The sequence below is a fragment of the Neoarius graeffei genome, chromosome 27, assembly GCF_027579695.1.
Source record: "Neoarius graeffei isolate fNeoGra1 chromosome 27, fNeoGra1.pri, whole genome shotgun sequence".
Classification (NCBI taxonomy): domain Eukaryota; kingdom Metazoa; phylum Chordata; class Actinopteri; order Siluriformes; family Ariidae; genus Neoarius; species Neoarius graeffei.
Genome location: NC_083595.1, coordinates 48,782,212 through 48,804,499, shown reverse-complemented (window position 1 = coordinate 48,804,499; position 22,288 = coordinate 48,782,212). Strand labels below are relative to the sequence as shown.

The following is a 22,288-nucleotide window of genomic DNA, read 5'->3' as shown; positions in this document are numbered from 1 at the left end:
GTTTGATTCCCTGGACCTCAAGGAATGGCTTGAGCAGTGCACCTAACCCCCAATTGCTCTCCAGGCTGCTCTGGGTATATTGTACATTGCTCAGGATAAGAGCATCTGCAAAATGGTGGTAATGCTTTGAGCTAGCCTGTTATCATTATGTTTGTGCAAATTGCTATTTTGTTTTCTGCGTCTCCTACCTTTCATGCTTTCTTTTGGTTGATTTTATTTTCTTTCTATAGTCCCATTACTTTGTAAAGTGTTCTTGGGTTGGTGAAAGGCACAATATAAATTAAACATGCTGTTGTTGTTGTATCTAACCCCAAAGAGGATGGCTTCCCTTTTGAGTCTCAAGGTTTCTTCCTTGTGTAATGTGTAGGAGGTTTTACTCATTTCTCTTGCCTCTGACTTGTTCATTAAGGCTCTAAATCTGCATCTGGATTTCTATATCGCTGCTTTCTTGTTAAAAGTGCTGTACAAATAAAATGGAAATATAATTTCTTTGTTGTTTTCTCATGTACAAGGCTAAAACTGTTTTGCTGTCACTCACAGGTTTGGAGCCGTTTGTTTTCTCAAATGCTTGTTAGCTATTGCTTGCTTTTGTTTGCTGATGGAGTTTAGATGATGCTTTGCACATTGTACATGTTGCACCACACTTTGACCACCATCATGTGGTTCTAGCTAAAGCAACACTTCCATGGTTCGAAATAGTGGTACAGTATGTGTCAGGACAAGGATCCACAAACTGTAGGAGTAGTCACATTTTTTAATGTCTTGTTGGCGGGAGAGGGCCGTCACTGGTAGAAAGAAAGGTCACGTTGATGAACACGGGAGTGTAGTGGATGTGTTTACTACATTCATTCTTTCATCTCCACTCACCGCTTTCCCAGGAACATGGATGGGTCACCAGTCAATTCCATACACCTCAGGGCAATTTAGCACAACTAACCGGCTACCTGCATGTTTTATGGAGGGATAAGGAATCTGACAAACCTGAATGACATGATCTTTCTTTCTCCAGACATGAGCACAGGAGAAACATAATAAACACTAAAGAAAGCAACTTGAGATTGTGATCAAGCCAAACACATACCTTGGAGCTCTGAGGTAACAGCAGTACCACTCATTTCATTCATGAACTATAGGAATTTACATCATCAACCAGTAGTTTTATAAAGACACACAGTTAGCTAACAGTGAATCATGGACACCAGAGGCGTTTCTAGAGTCTGTTGTGGCCCCAAGCAAAAATTTCCAGGGGGCCCTTCTGACCAGTGTTCATCACCAGTATGTTATAAATAATCTGATGCCAATGAAAAATTTATGAAACCAAAGTTTTTTAAATTCCAAATGTGAAAATACAATGGTAAAGAACAATAAAAAACAAAATAAATAAGCCCTTGGGCCCCGACTCTCGGGGGCCCCTGGGCCAGGGGGCCCCAAGCAGTTGCCTGCCTTGCCTGTTCACAAGCTGCGCGTCTGATGGACACAACTTGTCAATGTCTTTAACTGACATTTCTGTCCATTCTGGGGCTTCCATCCATCCTCGGGATTTCGTCCATCCTGGGGCTTCCATTCTGGAACTCCAACATGGAAGCTGTATGCCAGAAGAGGATGAGCAGACTCTACTTCCTGAGGAAGCTGAGATCCTTCAACATGTGCAGCAAGATGTTGGAGATCTTTTATCAGTCTTTTGTGGCCAGTGTGCTTTTCTTTGTGGTGGTTTGTTGGGGAAGCAGCATCGGAGCCAGTGACATAATTGGCTGCAAACGAGACAGTTTTGAAGCTATGGTGGAGAGGAGGACTCTGAACAAACTGTTATCCATTATGGATAATCTTCACCACTTTCTCCACCACACACTGGACAGACAGCAGAACACCTTCTCCAACACACTGTTACAGCTTCGCTGTTGTAGGGATCGATACAGGAAATCTTTCCTGCCCTAAGCCATCATACTGTACTACAACTCACAACTGTCTGATTGAGAGAACTCTGACCTCTCTGCTGTATCGTCCTGTTCATAACCCTGGTCCTCCTGTAACTTTTGCACTGCCAGAGCTATTTGTTTACTGTCATTAGTCACTTTGCCCCATTGGCGTTTATTTGTTTCTATTTCTTTCTTTCTTTCTTTCTTTCTTTCTTTCTTTCTTTCTTTCTTTCTTTCTTTCTTTCTTTCTTTCTTTCTTTCTTTATCTTCCATTCAATATTGCCACTTTTGCACAGTTTTTACCTTCATCTATATAATAAGTGGCAAAGTTTGTTTGTTTGTCTTGAGTTAACGTCGCCATTTCTCAACGGATTTTCACCAAATTTGGCAAGTAGGTCAGGGGATGACCCGGAATTTTGCAGATATAAATAAAATTCATGTACAGGCCCCAGGGAGGTCATGGGGGGGGGGGGGGCACAACATCCACTCACCCCCTCCCTCAATGCCTTTTATGTTACATTTATCAACACAAACTCTCGACAGATCTTCACTAAACTTGGCACGTAGGTACAGTAGATAGCCACAATTTGGCAGAACTCAGAAATTCCATATTTGGGCCCCTGGGTGGTGGATGTTTGGATTTTTGTTTGTCTTGGGTTAACATCATCATTTCTCGATGGATCTTCAACAAATTTGACATGGAAGTCTGGGGGCAACCCAGAATTTTGCAAAACCTGGGCAACGCCGGGTAACCTGCTAGTTTATCATAATTCTTGTTTTTAGCACTATTAATGCACAGTCATGTGTACAAAGCACATATTTAACAGTTATTCCATGAAATCGAGTCATACATGAGCTGATAGCTGACGAGGCATGTAGCACCGAGTTGTCTATATGCCATGTACGACGAGAGTGATTATCCATCCATTGATTATCTGTAGCCCCTTATCCTGTTCTACAGGGTCACAGGCAAGCTGGAGCCTATCCCAGCTGACTATGGGCGAGAGGTGGGGTACACCCTGGACTGAGAGTGATTAGAATAGTTGTTTTATTCTATCCACATTCACTGGATTTTGAGAAACAGAGCATTTTTTATTTTTTATTTTTTGCAAATTCAATAATAAAAACCTTAAACAAACCACAAAATAACAGTAGCAATTTGTGAGAAATGTAATAATAATAATAATAATAATAATAATAATAATAATAATAATAATTCTTGAAAAAAATGTTTTTACCATCAAATACTTTTATTCCATATTTTGTTGCTTTTTTGGCATTTTTGGGGTTTTGTTTTCGAGTACAGTTTTTATTTCATCCTCAGTTGGTTCAGCAACACGTTCCACCATTTTTTTTCTCTATTCACAGTATATGAGTTGATATCCTAGTAGTAGAGTAGCCAATCAGAGCACGTGGTTGCTCATATCCAGGGAATATAGATAGAATTTGTGGATATATATATATTTTTAGCATTACATTTTTATCTGTATATTTTATAGTTGGCTTGTTCTTGGGATTTAAAAAAATATATTTTATATGTTGTACGGTGTGTCTTTTTCTTTTCGCATGTCTGATAACTTGCTGCTGCAAATTTCCCAGCTTGGGATCAATAACGTAAATCTATCTATCTATCTATCTATCTATCTATCTATCTATCTATCTATCTATCTATCTATCTATCTATCTATCTATCTGCTCAGTGTTGGAGTTCAGGGTGGCCCTCTGATCAGGCGGGTGAACAATGAAGTGAATCTGGCAACCGGGGGTGGGGGAAGTGTAGAGGGAGTAGGGGGCGGGGCTGGGAGGGCGAATGCGCGCGTGAGGGGGATCAAAGCTCCACTTGCGCTCTGGTTCTGCGTCGGATGTAACCGCGCGCGCGCTTCGCTCTCACCGGGGACCGAAATCCCGCTTTGGTTTTGTCGGATTACAGCAGATCTCATGTTTTATTCCTGCAGTCTGATGCGGAGAAATGGGTAAACTCCATTCCAAACATGGTAAGGGTTTCATTTTCATGCATTTTATTATTATTATTATTATTATTATTATTATTAATAATAATAATAATAATAATAATAATAATTTATTTTTCTTTCTTTTGATGAATCGTTTTTCTTAGTGTACTTCTATCCACTAACCCCGTTCCACCCCCCCGTTTTTCCCCGTTTCCCCCATTCTCTGGTACCTTTCTCCTGTCAAAAGCTGCGATCTGTAAACCGAGGGAAAGCCCGGAAGGTGAGTGACTTCCGTTTAGTTTCATGAATGTGAAAGAGATTTGATATTAATGCATTAACAGCCTGCAAATGAGCGGCTGGGGGTTTAATAAAGTGCCCACGAGCTTCCTTTGGCGCAAACCGAACCACAAGTTTGGAGACTTTATCCTGATGATGATGATGATGATGATGATGATTGTGCAGTCCTGTGTTAAGTGCAGTTTCCTTGCTGTTGGTGACAGGAGACAGTTTTGTAGTGAATGCCTGCTTGGCCAGAAAGGGACTGGACGACTGGCTGGTGAAACAGAAGTATTACTGCAGCGCGAGCGCGCGGCTGGAGCCGCAGGACGGTCCGCAGAAATCCAACTGCGGGACATCAGCGAGGGTAAGAAGGAAACCTGTCTGCCTGACTCGGGGCGTGCAACATACACCTCTAAAACCGTGCATGGGGTGTTTTTTTGTTTTTTTTTCCCCTACACTTTTTTCATTTTGTATTTGCGTGTTTTGTGCGTCGCTTGTCCGCTTCCCGTGCGTGTGCGTGTGCGCGCGTGCGTGGCCCCGCCGCACTTCACCTTGTGGCCCTGAACCCCAAGATGAGAAAAATGTCCCATGCTATGTCGTAATTTCAACTTAATAAGCCGTTTTCCCAACTTAACGACTCGTTATTTCAACTTAATAACTTGTAATTTCGACTTAATAACCCGTTTTCTTGACCTAATAACTTATTTCGATGTAATAACTTGTTAGACTTAATAACTCGTGATTTTGCCTGAACACATCATTATTTCGACTTAATAACTTGTTATTTCATCATAACGTCTTAGTCTTAATAACTCTATTTTGATTTAAATCATTATTTCGACTTAATATATCACGGCCATTGAATTAATAGCTCATTATTTTGACTTAACACATTTTCCCGACTTAATAACTTGTTATTTTGCCATAATGGCTTGTTAGACTTAATAACTCATCTTTTTAGTACAGGTAATCGTATGGGGCCGAGTAAAATTAGGGATTAATTTCATGAGTGATTTTGAAGTTTTGAAAACTTTGAAATCATGAGCGAAATCGATCCTTAATTTTACGAGGAACCATACAATTACTTGTTTATAATACACTACTGTTCAAAAGTTTGGGGTCACCCAGACAATTTTGTGTTTTCCATGAAAAGTCACACTTTTATTTACCACCATAAGTTGTAAAATGAATAGAAAATATAGTCAAGACATTTTTCTGGCCATTTTGAGCATTTAATCGACCCCACAAATGTGATGCTCCAGAAACTCAATCTGCTCAAAGGAAGGTCAGTTTTATAGCTTCTCTAAAGAGCTCAACTGTTTTCAGCTGTGCTAACATGATTGTACAAGGGTTTTCTAATCATCCATTAGCCTTCTGAGGCAATGAGCAAACACATTGTACCATTAGAACACTGGAGTGAGAGTTGCTGGAAATGGGCCTCTATACACCTATGGAGATATTGCACCAAAAACCAGACATTTGCAGCTAGAATAGTCATTTACCACATTAGCAATGTATAGAGTGGATTTCTGATTAGTTTAAAGTGATCTTCATTGAAAAGAACAGTGCTTTTCTTTCAAAAATAAGGACATTTCAAAGTGACCCCAAACTTTTGAACGGTAGTGTATATAGGGCCAAATTCATACTTCGGAAGCCATTCAAGTTCACAACATTTGTCATTCATATTTTCTGAACCAGTCAGGGTGCGAGACTATCTTGCACGTTTGAATCAGTTTCTAAAGCGTCTTTCATCATGACACGGCGACACGACACGAGGATTTTGAAAGCGGTTTGCAAAATTTTATTGGAACTTCTTTACAAAAGCTGATTTGTTAATTTTGCTAAAATTTGCTAATTTTTGTAACTGTAACCAAGCAACGAACTAGCCAATAGCATTTCAGAAATATGGCCCCATGTTAAGGAAAAAAGCTCTCCTTGATCGACCAATCAGAATTGAGTAATTTGGCCCTATGTATTATAAACTTAATAAAATTATTTTGACTTCATACATCAGGATTTTCTTGTGATATTCTTATGATCTTATAATTCTTAACTGGTTAAACTGGTCACAGGGACGCTAGTGAAGCTTTTCAGGATTGACTCTCTTCTTCACATCTTTTCCCTGTTTTGCTGAGCACTTTCTGATGGAGAGAGAATTCCTTAATCGTTTTTATTGGTGAAGAATTCGTTCACACCACGAAGGTTTACATGATGTGCATTATAAAGAGGAAAAGCTCTTTAGGAAACTAAAAATGGCTTCTCCAAGACATCTTTTATGCTGCTGTTATTTTTGACAGTGTAAGCAATCTGGTGTAAATATTCCTGTTGTAATTCTTAATTGTTTCCCAGCTTTGGCGTTTTCTGTGACTTGGCTGACTTAAAGACCACCCCGATCTTCTCCCCCTTAATGGGTTCCTGAGCTTGGAAAATGATCTTGGCATTGTGTGTTCGATAATTAAGAACAATACTGAGCGTGTATCACACAGCAAACTGGGAACACACAGAAAAAAAAGGCACTTTTTTTTTGTGGCCCAACCCTAACTACAAAAGGCAGAACCATTATGTTGAGCCATGATGGGAGAAGGTTTTTTTTTTTTTAAATCCACACACCCGCTAATGAATGGCTTTTAAAACGCCTGCCAATGGGCTCTCTACATTTGCAAATGCTCCCTTTGAAGCCTGAGGTGAAGCCGGGAACGTTTTTTTTTTTTTTTTAATAATGTTTATTCCTGGGAATGATGATGGGAGGGAAAAATGTCTGGATAAGATATTTTATAAAAGGACCAGAGTGTGTTTGCACCTGACAAGTAGGCTTTTTTTTTGGCTTAAACAGAAGAGATGAGGTGAAATGATCTGACACATTCCTTCCAACAAAAAGTGGTCTAACGCTGTCTAAGACATATGAAACACTGACTGTGGAATATTACAAAGGACCCGAGGATTCACACCTGACAGGAAATAATCATTTTAGGGGTCCAAGCATGAACAGAGCTGGAACCCTATTGTTTTTGTTACAATTTCTATTCTTATTTATTTCTTTTTGACTAAAAGGAGGAGTTGAGAGAAGGAAAAACTTCAGAGTGCGTGAACTTCAGTTTGTTTCTGGCTGCAACAAACGTACGTATTCATGAGAATGATGAGATGTGAGACACTTTGAGTTTTACAAAAGTCCAGAACCTGTTTATTTTGCGTGAAAGTAGTCGGACGTACCCGAGGTATTCTCTGTTTGGGGAAAATGTCTCGGTGTTTCAACGAAAGATGAAGTGAAGTTGTCGTGAAATGATTTTGTTGCTAAGAGGAAGAGATGATGGGAAGAAAAAAAAGAGCTTCACACCAAAGTTAGGGGTGTGTATTTCAAAAATGTTTCACTGCTGCCATGAAAGTAGTCTGACGTATGGTGGGAACGAATGATGGGAAGCATCGAGTTTGGAGTTTTACAAAGGACCAGAGTCTATTTGCACCTGACAGGAAATCTTTCTTTCTTTTTTGGCTAAAAGGAAGCGTCTGGGGGCTGGTGGGATGGGGGGGCTTCACACCAAAGGTTTTTTTATTTTTATTTTATTTATTTATTTTTTTATTGTTGCATGAAAAAAAAACCCAACAGTCAACTATATTCAAGAAAATGATGGGATGTTTAAGAGACTTACAAATGTCCAGTCTGCTTACCTGACAGTCAGTCATTTTTGTGTTATAAAGAAGAAAAAAAGTGCAGGAAAATACTCAGACATACCCAAGGTGTTAGTGTTGGGTAAAATGCCACCATGTTCAGATGAAAAGCGACGTTTACTTTTTTCCCCTGTCAAATGCACGAGGGTGAACCGGTTTATTTAAGCAGATGAACAGAGGAAAGAATGTGTCAAGGTTCAGAACAGACGTGGCGCTCTATGGAAAGCGATGGATCATGGTGGGCTTGAAAGCATGACGGGCTGGTGACAGGGCTGCATTGTGCAACCGAGTAAAGGAGGAGGGGAAGAAAAGGGAGGGCGCGCAAGCCTGTCTGTGATTTGGCATCCTGGTAAACACACAAGAACGTCGCTGTTTGAGAACAGCCGTAATGCTTTGGAAGCACTTCTGAGGAAGCGTAAGCCTCTTTTTGGGTCGCGGGTCCACCATGTCTCAAAAGAGTTTTTGAGAAAGCGAAGGGGGGTTGTGGGGTGGGGTGGGATGGAGTTTGTGGGTGGATTTGGGGGTACCACTCTTAAAAAGTCCACTTGAAAAAGGCAGGCCACTTTGCAGGCTTTTTAAAGACGCATGCAAATATTCTTCCACCTCTTCCTGACAGAAACCACCGAGTGTTTATGAAAGACCTGAACACAGAGTGGATACAGCACGCCACAGTGCTGATAACACACAGGATATTTGTATTATGACACTTTAAAATATCATTATTCTTCCTTATGACCATGTAGTTAGGATTTTTCAGGAACTGAAGGAGCATTTCTTCAAAGCGCCTTTATTTTGAGCAAATTTGAAGGCAGCTTCCTGCTTGGCCAAGACCTTTGTGTAAGTTTGTTCCTGTGAAGGTTTAAAAGACATGGTGGACATAAACGTTGCTCTGAATGTCTCGAAGGCTGTGATTATTCCTGCATGGATAGTAGGTGCACTCATACAACCTTTAAACTGATCTTAGTTTGGTTGTGTGAAGGAAACCCTTGAAAGTTCTGTGTAGTAGCGCTGGGTGATATTATGATTTAATATAAATGCACAGGGGGCGGGACGGTGGTGTAGTGGTTAGCGCTGTCGCCTCACAGCAAGAAGGTCCGGGTTCGAGCCCCGTGGCCGGCGAGGGCCTTTCTGTGCGGAGTTTGCATGTTCTCCCCGTGTCCGCGTGGGTTTCCTCCGGGTGCTCCGGTTTCCCCCACAGTCCAAAGACATGCAGGTTAGGTTAACTGGTGACTCTGAATTGAGCGTAGGTGTGAATGTGAGTGTGAATGGTTGTCTGTGTCTATGTGTCAGCCCTGTGATGACCTGGCGACTTGTCCAGGGTGTACCCCGCCTTTCGCCTGTAGTCAGCTGGGATAGGCTCCAGCTCGCCTGCGACCCTGTAGAACAGGATAAAGCGGCTACAGATAATGAGATGAGATAAATGCACAGGTAATTATAGGAAATCGCACGTGCTGATTGGTCGAAAAATTCAGACTATTTAACAGTTATTCCACGAAATCGACTCCTGTAACTGTTTTATTCTATCCACAATCACTGGATTTTGAGAGAGCATTTTTATTTTTTGCAAATTCAATAAATAAAAACTTTATACAAAACATCCGACAAAATCATTTCCGCTAAGAATGTAAACAAACCGGTGAAATGACAGGAGCAATTTGGGAAAAATGCGATAATAATAATTCTTGAAAAATAAAAAAAGATACATTTTTACCATCAAATACTTTCATTCCATATTTTGTTGCTTTTTTTCTAATTTTTGGGGTTTTGTTTTCGAGTAGAGTTTTTATTTCGTCCTCGGTTCATTCATCAACATGCTCCGCCATTTTGTTTTTCTCTACTCACGATATATGAGCTGATAGCCTAGTAGTAGAGTAGCCAATCAGAGCACACGATTGCTCATATCCATTGAATATGGATAGAATAATTATCGATAATCACCTCGAGCGATTCTGCAAAATGGCGGCCAATCGCTTCGTCACTGTAAGTGAGGAAGAATTAGAAATGATGGAAGAAAACGCTGTTCCTAAAAGCACTAAAGATGCTACGAAGTTTGGTCTAAAGCTATTCAAAGGCAAGGTGGGATTGTGATTTATTTTATCGATTTCAAAGCAAAATATTTTATGTGACTCGGTGTAGATCAGTGAGACAAGTCTGTGCCGTGCCGTTATTACATTAGCATGCTGCTTTTGAAGTTGGAAATAAATTATTTTTCTTAATATGATTTTTAAAAAAATAATCACCCGTGTATTTATACTCAAACAATTATCTGCCTCAGACTCAGTGAATATTGGTGAATAATAACCTCAACTTCGTCTCGATTATTGTTCACTGATATTCACTTCACCTTCAGTGAATAATTGTTGAATAATATTTACGTCATGATAAATTCCGTCACTTTTTCATATTATATTACATTACAGGCATTTAGCAGATACTCTTATCCAGAATGACGTACAACTTACTCAGAGCGACCTGGGGATCAGGTGCCTTGCTCAAGGGCACTTCAGCCATTCCTGCTGGTCCAGGGACTCAAACCAGCAACCTTTTGGTCCCAAAGCTGCTTCTCTAACCATTAGGCCATGGCTTATAGTGTGGTTAATCCAATCTCTTTTTATAAAGATGTTTTATCAATTGCAAAGCATTGGTAAATTGGAAGCAGCTGATGTAAGGTTTGGAATCAGGTCAGGAGACCTGCTGCTACTGGTATCCTGTAATCCAGTGCTACCTGCAGTAGGGTCGGGTAGTCAGCGACTAAACCATCTCCCCCACTGACTCCTTGGAGTATGGTGATGGGGTGGCTGGACACCCTGATGGAATTAAATACAAGATCCATCTAAAGGGCGTCGGCTCTGAAGAGTCAATGACCTCCATCCAACAACTCCTTCGAGTTGATTGTTTAGTGGCGCCCCTTCAACTATTTTAGCCTTTAGTTTTTCAGTGAAGCGCCTATGGCCCTTTAAGCCATGCTGAACCTGAACCTAAAAGGTTAAAGTTTTCTAGTTGTCATTGAAGTCATCAATCTTTACATGCACCGCTGTTTTAATGGCAGTTTGTTAGTAGACCTTCATATCGTGATACCTCTCATGTATCAAAGAAATGTCTTAAGGGGTTTCTTTCTTCTTCTTCTTCTTTTATTTACAAAAGGCAATGATGAGTTTGAACTCAGGGCGGCACAGTGGTGTAGTGGTTAGCGCTGTCGCCTCACAGCAAGAAGGTCCGGGTTCGAGCCCCGTGGCCGGCGAGGGCCTTTCTGTGCGGAGTTTGCATGTTCTCCCTGTGTCTGCATGGGTTTCCTCCAGGTGCTCCGGTTTCCCCCACAGTCCAAAGACATGCAGGTTAGGTTAACTGGTGACTCTAAATTGACCGTAGGTGTGAATGTGAGTGTGAATGGTTGTCTGTGTCTATGTGTCAGCCCTGTGATGATCTGGCGACTTGTCCAGGGTGTACCCCTGCCTTTCGCCCGTAGTCAGCTGGGATAGGCTCCAGCTTGCCTGCGACCCTGTAGAACAGGATAAAGCGGCTAGAGATAATGAGATGAGATGAGTTTGAACTCCTTTAAAAAGCTCCACTGAGAAGCCAGAAGATGGATGTATCCAATGAAAGATGAAATATTTGAAAGATTTGTTGGAATACAGGTCCAAATAAAGGGACTCTTAAACATTTTCCAAAGAAACCTACAATGTAAGAGTTTTCTTTCACAACATCATGTTCCAAGATGATAGAACATCTTTAGAAACCTGTGAAACATGAACCATCATAAGAACCCTTGAGGAACCCTTTTTTAAAGCAATGCATTACTCCCAAGAGAAACCACATTAATGAAAATGGAGATGAATATCCAGGGAAAGATTTGTCCTAATCCAGGTTATTGGTTTTATGTAGAAATCTACAGCTGAGGGTCTTCATTTCACAACAGGTCCCCTTTAGAACCCCTTTTGAAATCTCAAAACATTAACCATTAAAGGAACCCTTGAGGAACCCTACTTCTAACAGTGGGCTACCCCCAAGAGAAGTCCGATTAATGAAAATGGAGATTAATAGCCAGTGTAAGAAGTTTGTCAAAATACATGTTCTTGATTTGTCTTGAAAACCAACTATTAAAGGTTTCATGCCAAAATCTACAATAAAACATCTTCCTTTCACACCATGTTCTAAAGAATTCCTTTAGATAATCTCTAACCTTTATAAGAAACCTTGAGGAGCCTTCTTTCTAACAATGGACTACTCCCAAGAGAACCCCCCAGATTGATGAAAATGGAGGTGAATATCCAATGAAAGAGATTTGCCAAAATATTAGTTTTTGATTTCTCATGCTGGGGGAACTATTAAAGATTCCATATAGAAACCTGGAATGGACAGGTCTTCTTTTCAGACCATGTTCCAAGAGGATGGAACTCCTTTAAAAGGCTTGAACCATTAACCATAGGCCAGACATTTTGGACCAAACTGTTCTTGGGACTTATTGAGAAGAACTACCTGGTTCCAGGTTCGAACCTCACGGCTGATGGGAGCCTTTCTGTGTAGAGTTTGCGTGTTCTTCCTGTGTCTGCATGGGTTTCCCCCCACAGTTCAAAGACATACGTACAGATTAGGTAAAATACCCAGCCACTGGGGTTCCACAAGCCAGTGCGTAATTAGTTCCAGTCCCAAGCCTGGATAGATTGGGTAGGGTTGCGTCAGCAAGGGCATCTGGTGTTAAACCTATGCCAAATCAAATATGTGGAGAAAAGATCCACTTTGGTGACCCCTAAAATGAGCACCTGAAAGAAGAAAAAGAAGAAGATTGAGAAGAACTACTGTATCTACTGGGGAGCTTTTAGATTGAGAAGATAATTTTTCAATGCTAACTTTAAGAGCTGTTGTTTACACGGCTAATGTTTTACACGGTGATGCATTTACTCATGTTTGACCAATCAACATACACTTACATCTGGACCAATCACTGTACACTTACCTCACTCACTCATGGTTCCTCGTGTGCTGGGAGAGAACCTACCCTGAAGTAGGAGCTAAAAGGTCCCTCAAAATGGCATTCTAAAAACTGATTGTTCTCACTTCCTGCAGTGTGGACACAAAAAATGGAGAAGTTCCTCCAATAGTTCAAAGAACTATGAAAAAGTTCTTCCAGTCCGAAAGCATGCGGTCTATCATTATAGAACCCCTAAGGAACCCTTTTAGCAGTGAACTGCTCCCAAGAGGAAGCAGATGGATAAAAACAGAGATGAATATTAAGTGAAAGAGGAAAAGAAAGGCATCGCTGATGTTTCCCAAGTTTTACCATTTTGTTATGGATTTTACGTTGATTCAAGTGATGGCTTCATTGTCTGATTGATGGTCTACACTTGATTTGGCTTGTTTTGAAGATCTAATATTGTGATTTTCACAAGTTACAAAGTAACTATAATCTAAAAAACTAGATACATACTGTGACTAAAGTCACAGTGATTTGTGCTAGCTCTTACAAACCAGGATGTCTGGTCACCGTACCCTATAGATCTAGAACGGTTAAAGACTAGGGGTGTTCACATGGCAACTTTTACTCCGGTGTAGCACCGGGGCTGCCCCGGTAGAGCGTTCACACGGTACAAAGTTATACCGGTGTAGCCCCTGAAAGCTGCTTAAACCGGTGCAAATCTAACCCTGCTCGGGAGGTGGTTTAAGAAATTTACTCCGGAGTAAATGCTAGTTTGCGGGGCAGCACCGGTATAAAATGGGACGTCTGAACGCTACAGGGGTAGACTCGCTACGCGTGAGGAGAGTTGATTACATATGGGCATTGCATAATTTGCATCCTGGTATTTTGCGCTTCCAAAATGGCGAATATCAACAACAACAGAACTGCGTGTCTTCCAGTGTTGCCAGATTGGGCGGTTTTAAGTGCATTTTGGCGGATTTGAACATATTTTGGGCTGGAAAACGTCAGCAGTATCTGGCAACACTGGTGTCTTCATCCACGTTGTTTTCCCGGCGCTTGGTGATGCCATGACAACCGGGAAAAGGAAGTACATTTTCACGCATGCGCATATTTCATTTCCGCATTATTACTATCGTATAGCACGGTCGCAAAAACTGCCGTGTGATCGCAAATGGGGCTGCACCGGTGCTAACACGCTTCTCTCTAGTAAGCAGGTTTGTGACGTGTGAACGCTGCACAAAATTTACACCGGTGTAAGATATATCGCAACAAAATACATCGGTGCAGCATCGATGCAAATATGTGCCGTGTGAACACCCCTACAGAGAATGACGCTTAGTTAGGAAAAATACCTGTTTTCATGGATCATTCCAGTTTGGTGATCCAGATCAACACCAAAAGTCATAGCAATGTAATTCAGCCCAGAGGCGTGTGAAATTTTGAGATGACTGGCTGAAAACCGAGGGAGAAATAGCGTCCTAAAAAATGTTAGGATAATAATAATAATAATAATAATAAGAAGAAGAAAGTCAAAAGATCCTGAGTGAGAGTAACAATTTGCGCCAGCACTGCTAGCGTTGCTAGCGCAAATTAATGAGAAAGGTTAGCAAATCAAAATATAAATCAAAGCAGCGTTGCTATAGTACAGTTCTCCAGTAAAAAGTCATATGAGAGTTGACTGTATCCACCTGAAGCATTGTGACTGCTGGTATGGAAGGTCATTTGATGCCAGCAGAGCTTATTTGGAGTTTCCTCAGCTGGGATGGGAGGAAAAAACAGGCAACTGGACTTCTTGGATATCCAGGAAACAGGAAAGAAAAAAACTGTAGTGAATGTTGACATGATGGTGCAGCCATATCTAAAGCAGACAGATAAAAGTCCCTTGTTATCGTCGTCGCTTTTGGCAGTGTATTGATATAAATGCCGGGATGAAGCCAGCTGTTATAAAACAAAGGTGATAAGTTTTGGCAGCGGAAACTTTATCATATTCGGAGTGATTAGATAACCCTGAAACCTGCTCGTTTCACAGAAAGTCTCACGAACACTTGGATGTCAGGCTTTTATTCCAGCTGTGCTGTGATTTTGAAGGGCATTGTCATAAATTAAACAGACATGGAGAATCATTACTGTGATATGGTTAAAGATTATCCTGAGTTGTTTTCATGTACACTTATTTACCACTGAACACAAAAGTTTGCACACCCTTAGGATAAAATAAACAGAAAGAAACTCCCAAGGTTGCACAGATGTTCCTGTATATGTACGTAAGAACAATATATAGTGTAAGTTAAAGTGCGTATCACGGGTAAATTCAGGAGCGAGATCAATGTAATTCTCCTATTTTATATTAAACTTTGGTCAAATATCAGTCACATTTTGCGCAGTTTTTTTTACGTTGCGCAATACCAGAAAAATTCAGTTGAAATCAAGCCATTTGAGGCGAATTGGTCCGCCTCTGAAAAAACTTGGCATTTGGATTTCCCGGGAAACATTGATTTTCGTGACGTCGCGTGCGGGACGCCTCCCTCTGAATCCTACGTCAGCTCTGGTTTGTTTATGAGAAAACAACCTGGTGGTTTTCTGCAAATGTCTTCAACGTTATCGCGTAATTATTAAAATGGTTAACAGATGTATCTTAGGAGGGTGTAGCAACACCAATCTTGATGGGATTAGTACTCATTGTTTCCCACATTGCGCTCAGGTGACAATTCCATATTTCAATGCAAAATCGCTAGCTGCTAAACTTGGTCTACACAGGCTGTGCACTGAAACCGTGCAAGCTCTCGCAGCCTGCTGGCGCTTCCGCAGGTGACGTCACGAATCTGGCTCCAGACTCCCTTGGGATTTTTCCAGACGCGTTTTGTTATTTTATTTTATTCTGCTGTAGACAGATGGCCTTCTGCAAAATTACCCTTCTGGATGAGTGTGTAAAGGGACATTCTTTCATATAAAAAAAAAAAAAAAAACGAATTTGGTCCAGGATATGCACTTTAAGCTATTAATAGTAAAATGATATCAGATAAAACATTTGTATCTTCCTGTCTAAATGGGCTATAAAGATGTTATGGAGAATGACTTGCATATGTTTAAGGGTGTATTCAGACCAGGATAGTTCGATAGTTCACTTGCTTTGGTCCGAACCAAATGTTTTTTTTATTTTTTCATTTTGGTGCAGTTCGCTTTCACACTGTACATTTTAATAAGCGGACCAAAATCTGTCAACAAAGCCACGCGCCCTGAGGTCGTTCAGCTATAGGTCAGAGACGACACGCGCACAAAGCGTTAAGTTCAAAAGTAGTCATGGAGGCTTTCCGTGCTGTTATTCTTTTTAATGTCATCAAAGCTATATGTTTTTTCCAGTTTTTACTGTTTTCACAATTGTGCGATTACTATGCTGTTGTACAAGTAATTTATCAACGACGACGACAAAGGGCAAGGCGGCTACGGAGGATAGCGCTGATGAGCGTACATCATGTTGTGACAGTTCTGGCTCTTCACGCAATAGATGAATTTCTTTTTTGCATCGCTAGTACCGCCACTTTTTGAAAGAATGTCCCTGATTTTAATGTAGGTCTGACGGAGTTTCTTCACCTTTAGCCAACATTGTTCTGGGGAGCGCGTGAACCCCCTCTCCTTCATTTTCTCACTGAATACAGCAAACACGTCGGCATTTTTGTGTGTTCTCTCCAAAAGCTCAGATATGTGGACATCTGCCCATATATCCACAAGGGTGCGCGTTTCTTCCTCGGCCCACGTTTGCCCCCTACTCATTTTTTGTACTCTGTAGTCGAGCCTACCACTGGTCTGAATGACTGAACGACTGTTGTAAGGTTCCCTTGACAACCGAAACAGTGTTTGCACTTTGCGGTGGAGTGTCAAGACTCTGTTTCCCATAATGCTCGACAAACGACGGAAGCTCCTGAGGTACAAAAAAGCAAAACTGTCAGATTAGGTCCTGTCTGCTTTCACACCTCCAAAAGATCCGCACCAGGGTTCCTTTGGTCCGGACCGAGTCCGACCTTGCAGCTCGGTCTCGGTCCGCTTGTTTGGTCCGGACCAGAGTTCGGTGGTTTGTATTTAGACCAACCCAAAAGGTCCGGACCAAGGGAAATTTGGTTCGTTTGGTCGTTTGGTCCGGACCAAACAACGTAGGTGTGAATACGCCATTATATTCAGTTTTAACTACTTCCAGTTTTTAACCTGTTCTCTGAGGTGTTTCTGGAGCCAATCAGATAGAATCAGCTTACTGTGTTTTGAAAGAGAGACACAGAGGAGATACACACATGCAGAGACAGAGAGAGAGAGAGAGAGAGAGAGAGAGAGAGAGAGATACACACGCAGAAAGAGAGAGAGAGAGACATGGAAAGGGATACACACATGCAGAGAGAGAGATGGAGAGGGATACGTACATAAAGAGACGGAGAGAGAGATACATGCAGAGAGAGAGAGATGGAGAGTGATACACACCTGCAGCGAGAGAGAGAGAGAGAGAGATGGAGAGGGATACACATATGCAGAGACATAGAGAGAGAGATGGAGAGGGATACACACATGCAGAGAGAGAGAGATGGAGGGGAATACATACATGCAGAGAGAAAGAGAGAGACAGACAGGCAGACAGACAGACAGACATGGAGAGAGATACATACAGCGAGAGACATGTCCAGAGAGAGACACACAGAGAGAGACACAGAAGGATACAGAGACAAATAGAGAGAAATTCAGTACATGGGGAGGGAGAGACGCACATCAAGAGGCATGTACAGAGAGACACAAATGTAGAGAAACACACAGATATCAAGAGAGACACAAGCATGCAGACACACACACATAGAGAGAGAGAGAGACACACACACACACATGGAGAGAAACAGATAGAGAAACACACATACACACACACATATAGTGAGACACAGAAAGGGATACACAAAAAGAAAGAGACTTGCATAAAGACATTTTCACACATAGCAAAAGATGCAGAGAGACACATAGAGAGGCGAGTGGACAGAGACATGTATGGAGAGACCCACACATAGAGAGAGAAATATAAAGAATGATACACATTGGGAGAGACACACATGCAGAGAGAGACATATAAAAAGAGACACATGGAGAGTCACACTTAAAGACAGACATGTCATATGGCCTGGCCACATGTATCTGTTGTAACCAGATTTAAATCCAGTCTGGAGACGGGTCGGGGGTCACGGGATGCCCTTTGGTTCTTTTCTGTTGATTTTGTCGCATGTTTCGGATGTTACAGGATGGACCCACATATCCACACTGCATACTGAATTATTTGTGTGGTTCTTTTTCCTGCTAAAACATTTTCTTTTCATTTTTACCCTCAGCACACAATATGACAGTTATTTGTTACTTCTTAAGCTAGTGTTGTAGTGCTTGAGATCAGTCTTCCTCTCGTCTTGGAATCAGCCACAGTTTTACAAGGTCTTGACTCGGTCTTAGACATAGAGGACTCTGGATTTTTATTTCAAGACTGATCAAGACCACAACAACACTGGGGGGGATTTCACTACATTGCCTCTGATTTATTTGTTAACATCATTACTTTGATTGGATGTAGACTTTCCTGCTTCAAATGTGACCAGTAATGTGACTCACTGCTAATTTAAAAATTTTCTTCCTGTTAATGGTGGTCACCCCTCCCGCACCCTCTTCACACCCACTCATCTGGTTCTGGTCTTGACTCGGTCTCGCCCTGCCTTGGTCTTGGTCTTGACTTGATCTCAACCCCTCAAAATCTTGGTCATGTTTTGGTCTTGGTCTTGACTTGATCTCAACCCCTCAATGTCTTTGTCTTGTTTTGGTTTTGACTTGATCTCAACACCTCAAAGTCTTGGTCTTGGTTTTCGTCTTGACTTGATCTCAACCCCTCAAAGTCTTGGTCTTGACTTGAGCTCAACCCTTCAATGTTTTGGTCTTGGTTTTGACTTGATCTCAACACCTCAAAGTCTTGGTCTTGTCTTGGTCTTCGTCTTGACTTGATCTCAACCCCTCAAAGTCTTGGTCTAGACTTGATCTCAACCCCTCTTGGTCTTGACTTGATCTCAACCCCTCAAAGTCTTGGTCTTGACTTGAGCTCAACCCTTCAATGTCTTGGTTGGTCTTGACTTGATCTCAACCCCTCAATGTCTTTGTCTTGTCTTAGTCTTGGTTTTGACTTGATCTCAACACCTCAAAGTCTTGGTCTTGGTCTTGACTTGATCTCAACCCCTCAAAGTCTTGGTCTTGACTTGATCTCAACCCCTCTTGGTCTTGACTTGATTTCAACCCTTCGGTGTCTTGGTCTTGACTTGATCTCAACTCCTCAAAATCTTGTCTTGATTTGATCTCAACCCTTCAATGTCTTGGTCTTGTCTTGGTCTTGACTTGAGCTCAACCCTTCAATGTCTTGGTCTTGACTTGATCTCAACCCCTCAACGTCTTGGTCTTGTCTTGGTCTCGATACACTTTGGACTTGGTCATGACTTGGTCTCGGTTTAGGGCTACAGCATTGTCCCTGGTTATACTCCCTTGCATATGTGCTCAAGGACAACTGCGGACACCACGGACGTGTAGTTGTTCTTATTATACTAAAAAAAGAAGGTGGTGTGTGCAACCGCTCAATGATAACAGGACCAAAGACATGGAGTTGAGCATGTTGGTGCAGTAAATGCATGCAAAGGATGAGGAGAAGCACCATGAGGTTTTCCAGCACATGCACAGTTGGTGCCCTTGTAGCGAAGTGGTGTAAATTGGAGGGTAAATGGACGTCCAAAGTTTATGCTACTCTGAAGTCTGAGAGATTCTACAGGGAACTAAACTTATAAATGTATACATCCTTTACAGCACAGTGGAATAGGACACACCCAATTGTCCAAACCCTCGAGGTAGACTGAAGCGATCTCATTGCCTGGTTCTAATGAGGAGTCTAGAACATTAGGAGAACATTAGATAGGCCTTGAAGAACCCGTGTGAGTTTGCCAGATGGTTTGAAGTGATTTGGCAAAGCTGTGTATGGATCCCTGCTGAAAGACTTGGACTGTTTGAGCAATTTGGACTCAGCAGAGTTTTGTGTGTGTGTGTGTGTGTGTGTTCTCACATAAATTATTAAGTTCTCTGAGCTTAATGGTTTTCACAGTGTTGAGGGAGAAAGAACAAAACGGAGCAAGACGTGCATCTGACCATAAATATTTATTTGGAAGCATTCACTTTGTTTTGAGTTCAACAAAGCGTTTCTAAGACAGATTAATATTTAATTGCATGTTAAAGTTGGAGGCAGCGCTTGCTGACAGTGGCACATGCTTTTTTCCGCCTCCCTCTTTTTCAAGCTCCCTGTTTTCTGGGGCTACTTTGTTTGTTGGCGTTACTGTTTTGTGTTTCGAAACAAGTGCCAAACATATGCAAATGTGTGATTTTTCAGTTCGATATTTCTTGCTGGAAGATGAAGATTCTTGGAGTCAGGTGTTAATTCTTGATTGTGAACACATCCTTTTCTTTTTTTGTGGGGACGTTTGTTTTGCGAATCATATCGTGACTAGTTTTACTTACATACTAATATACTTTCTAAAGAAATATGGTTTTCACCATCTGTTTGCCTGGACTGACAATACCACCAGTTTGGTGTGGTGTGTGTGTGAGGATCTGAAAGGGGGTTGTTGTAAAATGTAGACTATATGGGAAGGACAGTGGGGAGTCAGGGTCAGGAATCTGTTTGATGTTGAGACTCGCTGTGGCTGAGTGCTGAAAGTGTCCTCTCATACTCTGACCCTGCTCATAAAGCACAGCCTTCACACTACAGCAGTGGGATACGACAAAATAATATTCATCTTTGTAAATTAAACCTGTTTAATAAGATTGTTAATTGTCACATTGTAGGAGATAAGCCCAACAAAATCTTGTCTGAATTCCATATTACCCCTTTTCCACCAACAGTTCTGGTTCACGCATAAAATTTTGAACCGTTTGAAGCATTTCGGTCTAAAACAAATTGGTTCGGAAGCTGAAAAGTTGGTTTCCAGCTACAACCAAAAAATAGCTGGTTTTTCCAGCACAAATCATGATGACATCAGTTGACATGCCATTAGTTTGGAGAGGAACCAGAGCAGAGCAATGGAGAACACAATGGGAAAGACCCCATTCCTTATTGGTTGGAAAGCGGATTCAGGGACGTGTTCTCCATGTGCGAACAATAGCTATGTCACCAAACAGTGTGCAGAAAATGGTGTTGCATAAACAACAATTTGGTGTTGCACAAACAAACATTCTTCAAAGCTAGCTTGAGGTAATAATGCATGTATCACTTTGTTAGCATGTTTTGTTTACATTTCCTCATTGATGGGGTCAGCTCCAGCAGTCTTCGTCTGAGGCTTGGGCTCCTATACCTGAGGCCGGCATCCAGATCCAGGTGTTTGCAGTGGTTTGGTGGTTTGTGGTGTGGTGTAGATCCACAACTGCAAGAATCACGGCCCACCAGGTGGAAGGCGCGATAAAGAGGGGCAGGCCCCGCAAGACCTGGAAAGAGCTAGTGATACAGGACTTAAGGGAGTGGGGCCTCACTGCTGAGGATGCCCTGGATTGAAAGTATTGGAGAAGGATGCTACAGTCAAGCCGTGCATCGTCTGACACACCTGTGGTGTAAGAAGACATTAAAACGGATAGCGAGTGTGAGTAATTGCTTCTACTGTATTTGCAGCTATTGCATAATCCATCCAAAAGCTACGGCTATCCTTCTGTTGGTAGCTTTTATATTGTAGAGAAGCATTTAAAATCAAAAATTTCATCACACACTGCCAGAACTTCAGTGGTTTCAATGGTCAATGGATATCTTCCATGGCAACAGCACTAAATCCACCATCACATTACTAAACCTGCCAACCAAGTCACAACCAAGACTCAAGAATTCTTTAATGATGTGAGATTTTTGTCTATAACCTCAAAATCAGTGTTCTTTTTTTCTTCTCCAAGAAAATGTAGATAGAATTAGTGAGCATGAGATAAAAATTTTGGCCTGCAGTAATAACTGTAAGCGAGCCAGATAAAGCCAAGGGCGCCAATAATTTTACACAGAGAAATGTGATCTCTGTGCCGTCAAGTACATTTATTTGAGATTACAGATTCAAATGGCATTCTTCCAGACAGCAGGAGCATTACGTTATACTCTATTGAGTGAGCACATGGAGTGAATAGATAGCTATTTGAGATTTAGTCAGAATTGATAAATTGAAGATGCAGATATTATTACGTGGGCCACAGACAGGACATTTAAAATGGAAATATAGCTGCAAGCAGCGATGAAGGGCCCGAGCACCTCCGGTATACCAAATCTGGCATGAATCCAACAAACTGTCTAGGAGGAGAGCACCAAAATGTAACACGTGTCAAAATGCACAAAACCAAAAATAACTCATTTCCTGTTGAGTATGGCTAATACAATGTATGTTACAATTTTGTTCGTCTTGCGGCACCCCATAGACTTACCAAATTTGACACGGATAGATGAAAGTATATACCGGAGAAATGTCTCAATGATGTGGAGGCGCTATGGAGTCCCCCGGACA

At 41.5% G+C, this 22,288-nt stretch overlaps 1 protein-coding gene across 1 annotated transcript in view; it reads left to right on the top strand.

The window, feature by feature from the left end:
* The first annotated feature begins 3,774 nt into the window (after window positions 1-3,774).
* nkd1 (NKD inhibitor of WNT signaling pathway 1) overlaps window positions 3,775-22,288 on the top strand; it is an 84,204-nt gene continuing 65,690 nt past the window's right edge. The window contains exons 1-3 of the mRNA XM_060911244.1: window positions 3,775-3,910; window positions 4,116-4,148; window positions 4,369-4,511. Of these exons, the coding sequence (XP_060767227.1) occupies window positions 3,886-3,910; window positions 4,116-4,148; window positions 4,369-4,511 (201 nt within the window). The 5' untranslated portion in view covers window positions 3,775-3,885. The remainder of the gene's footprint in view (window positions 3,911-4,115; window positions 4,149-4,368; window positions 4,512-22,288) is intronic.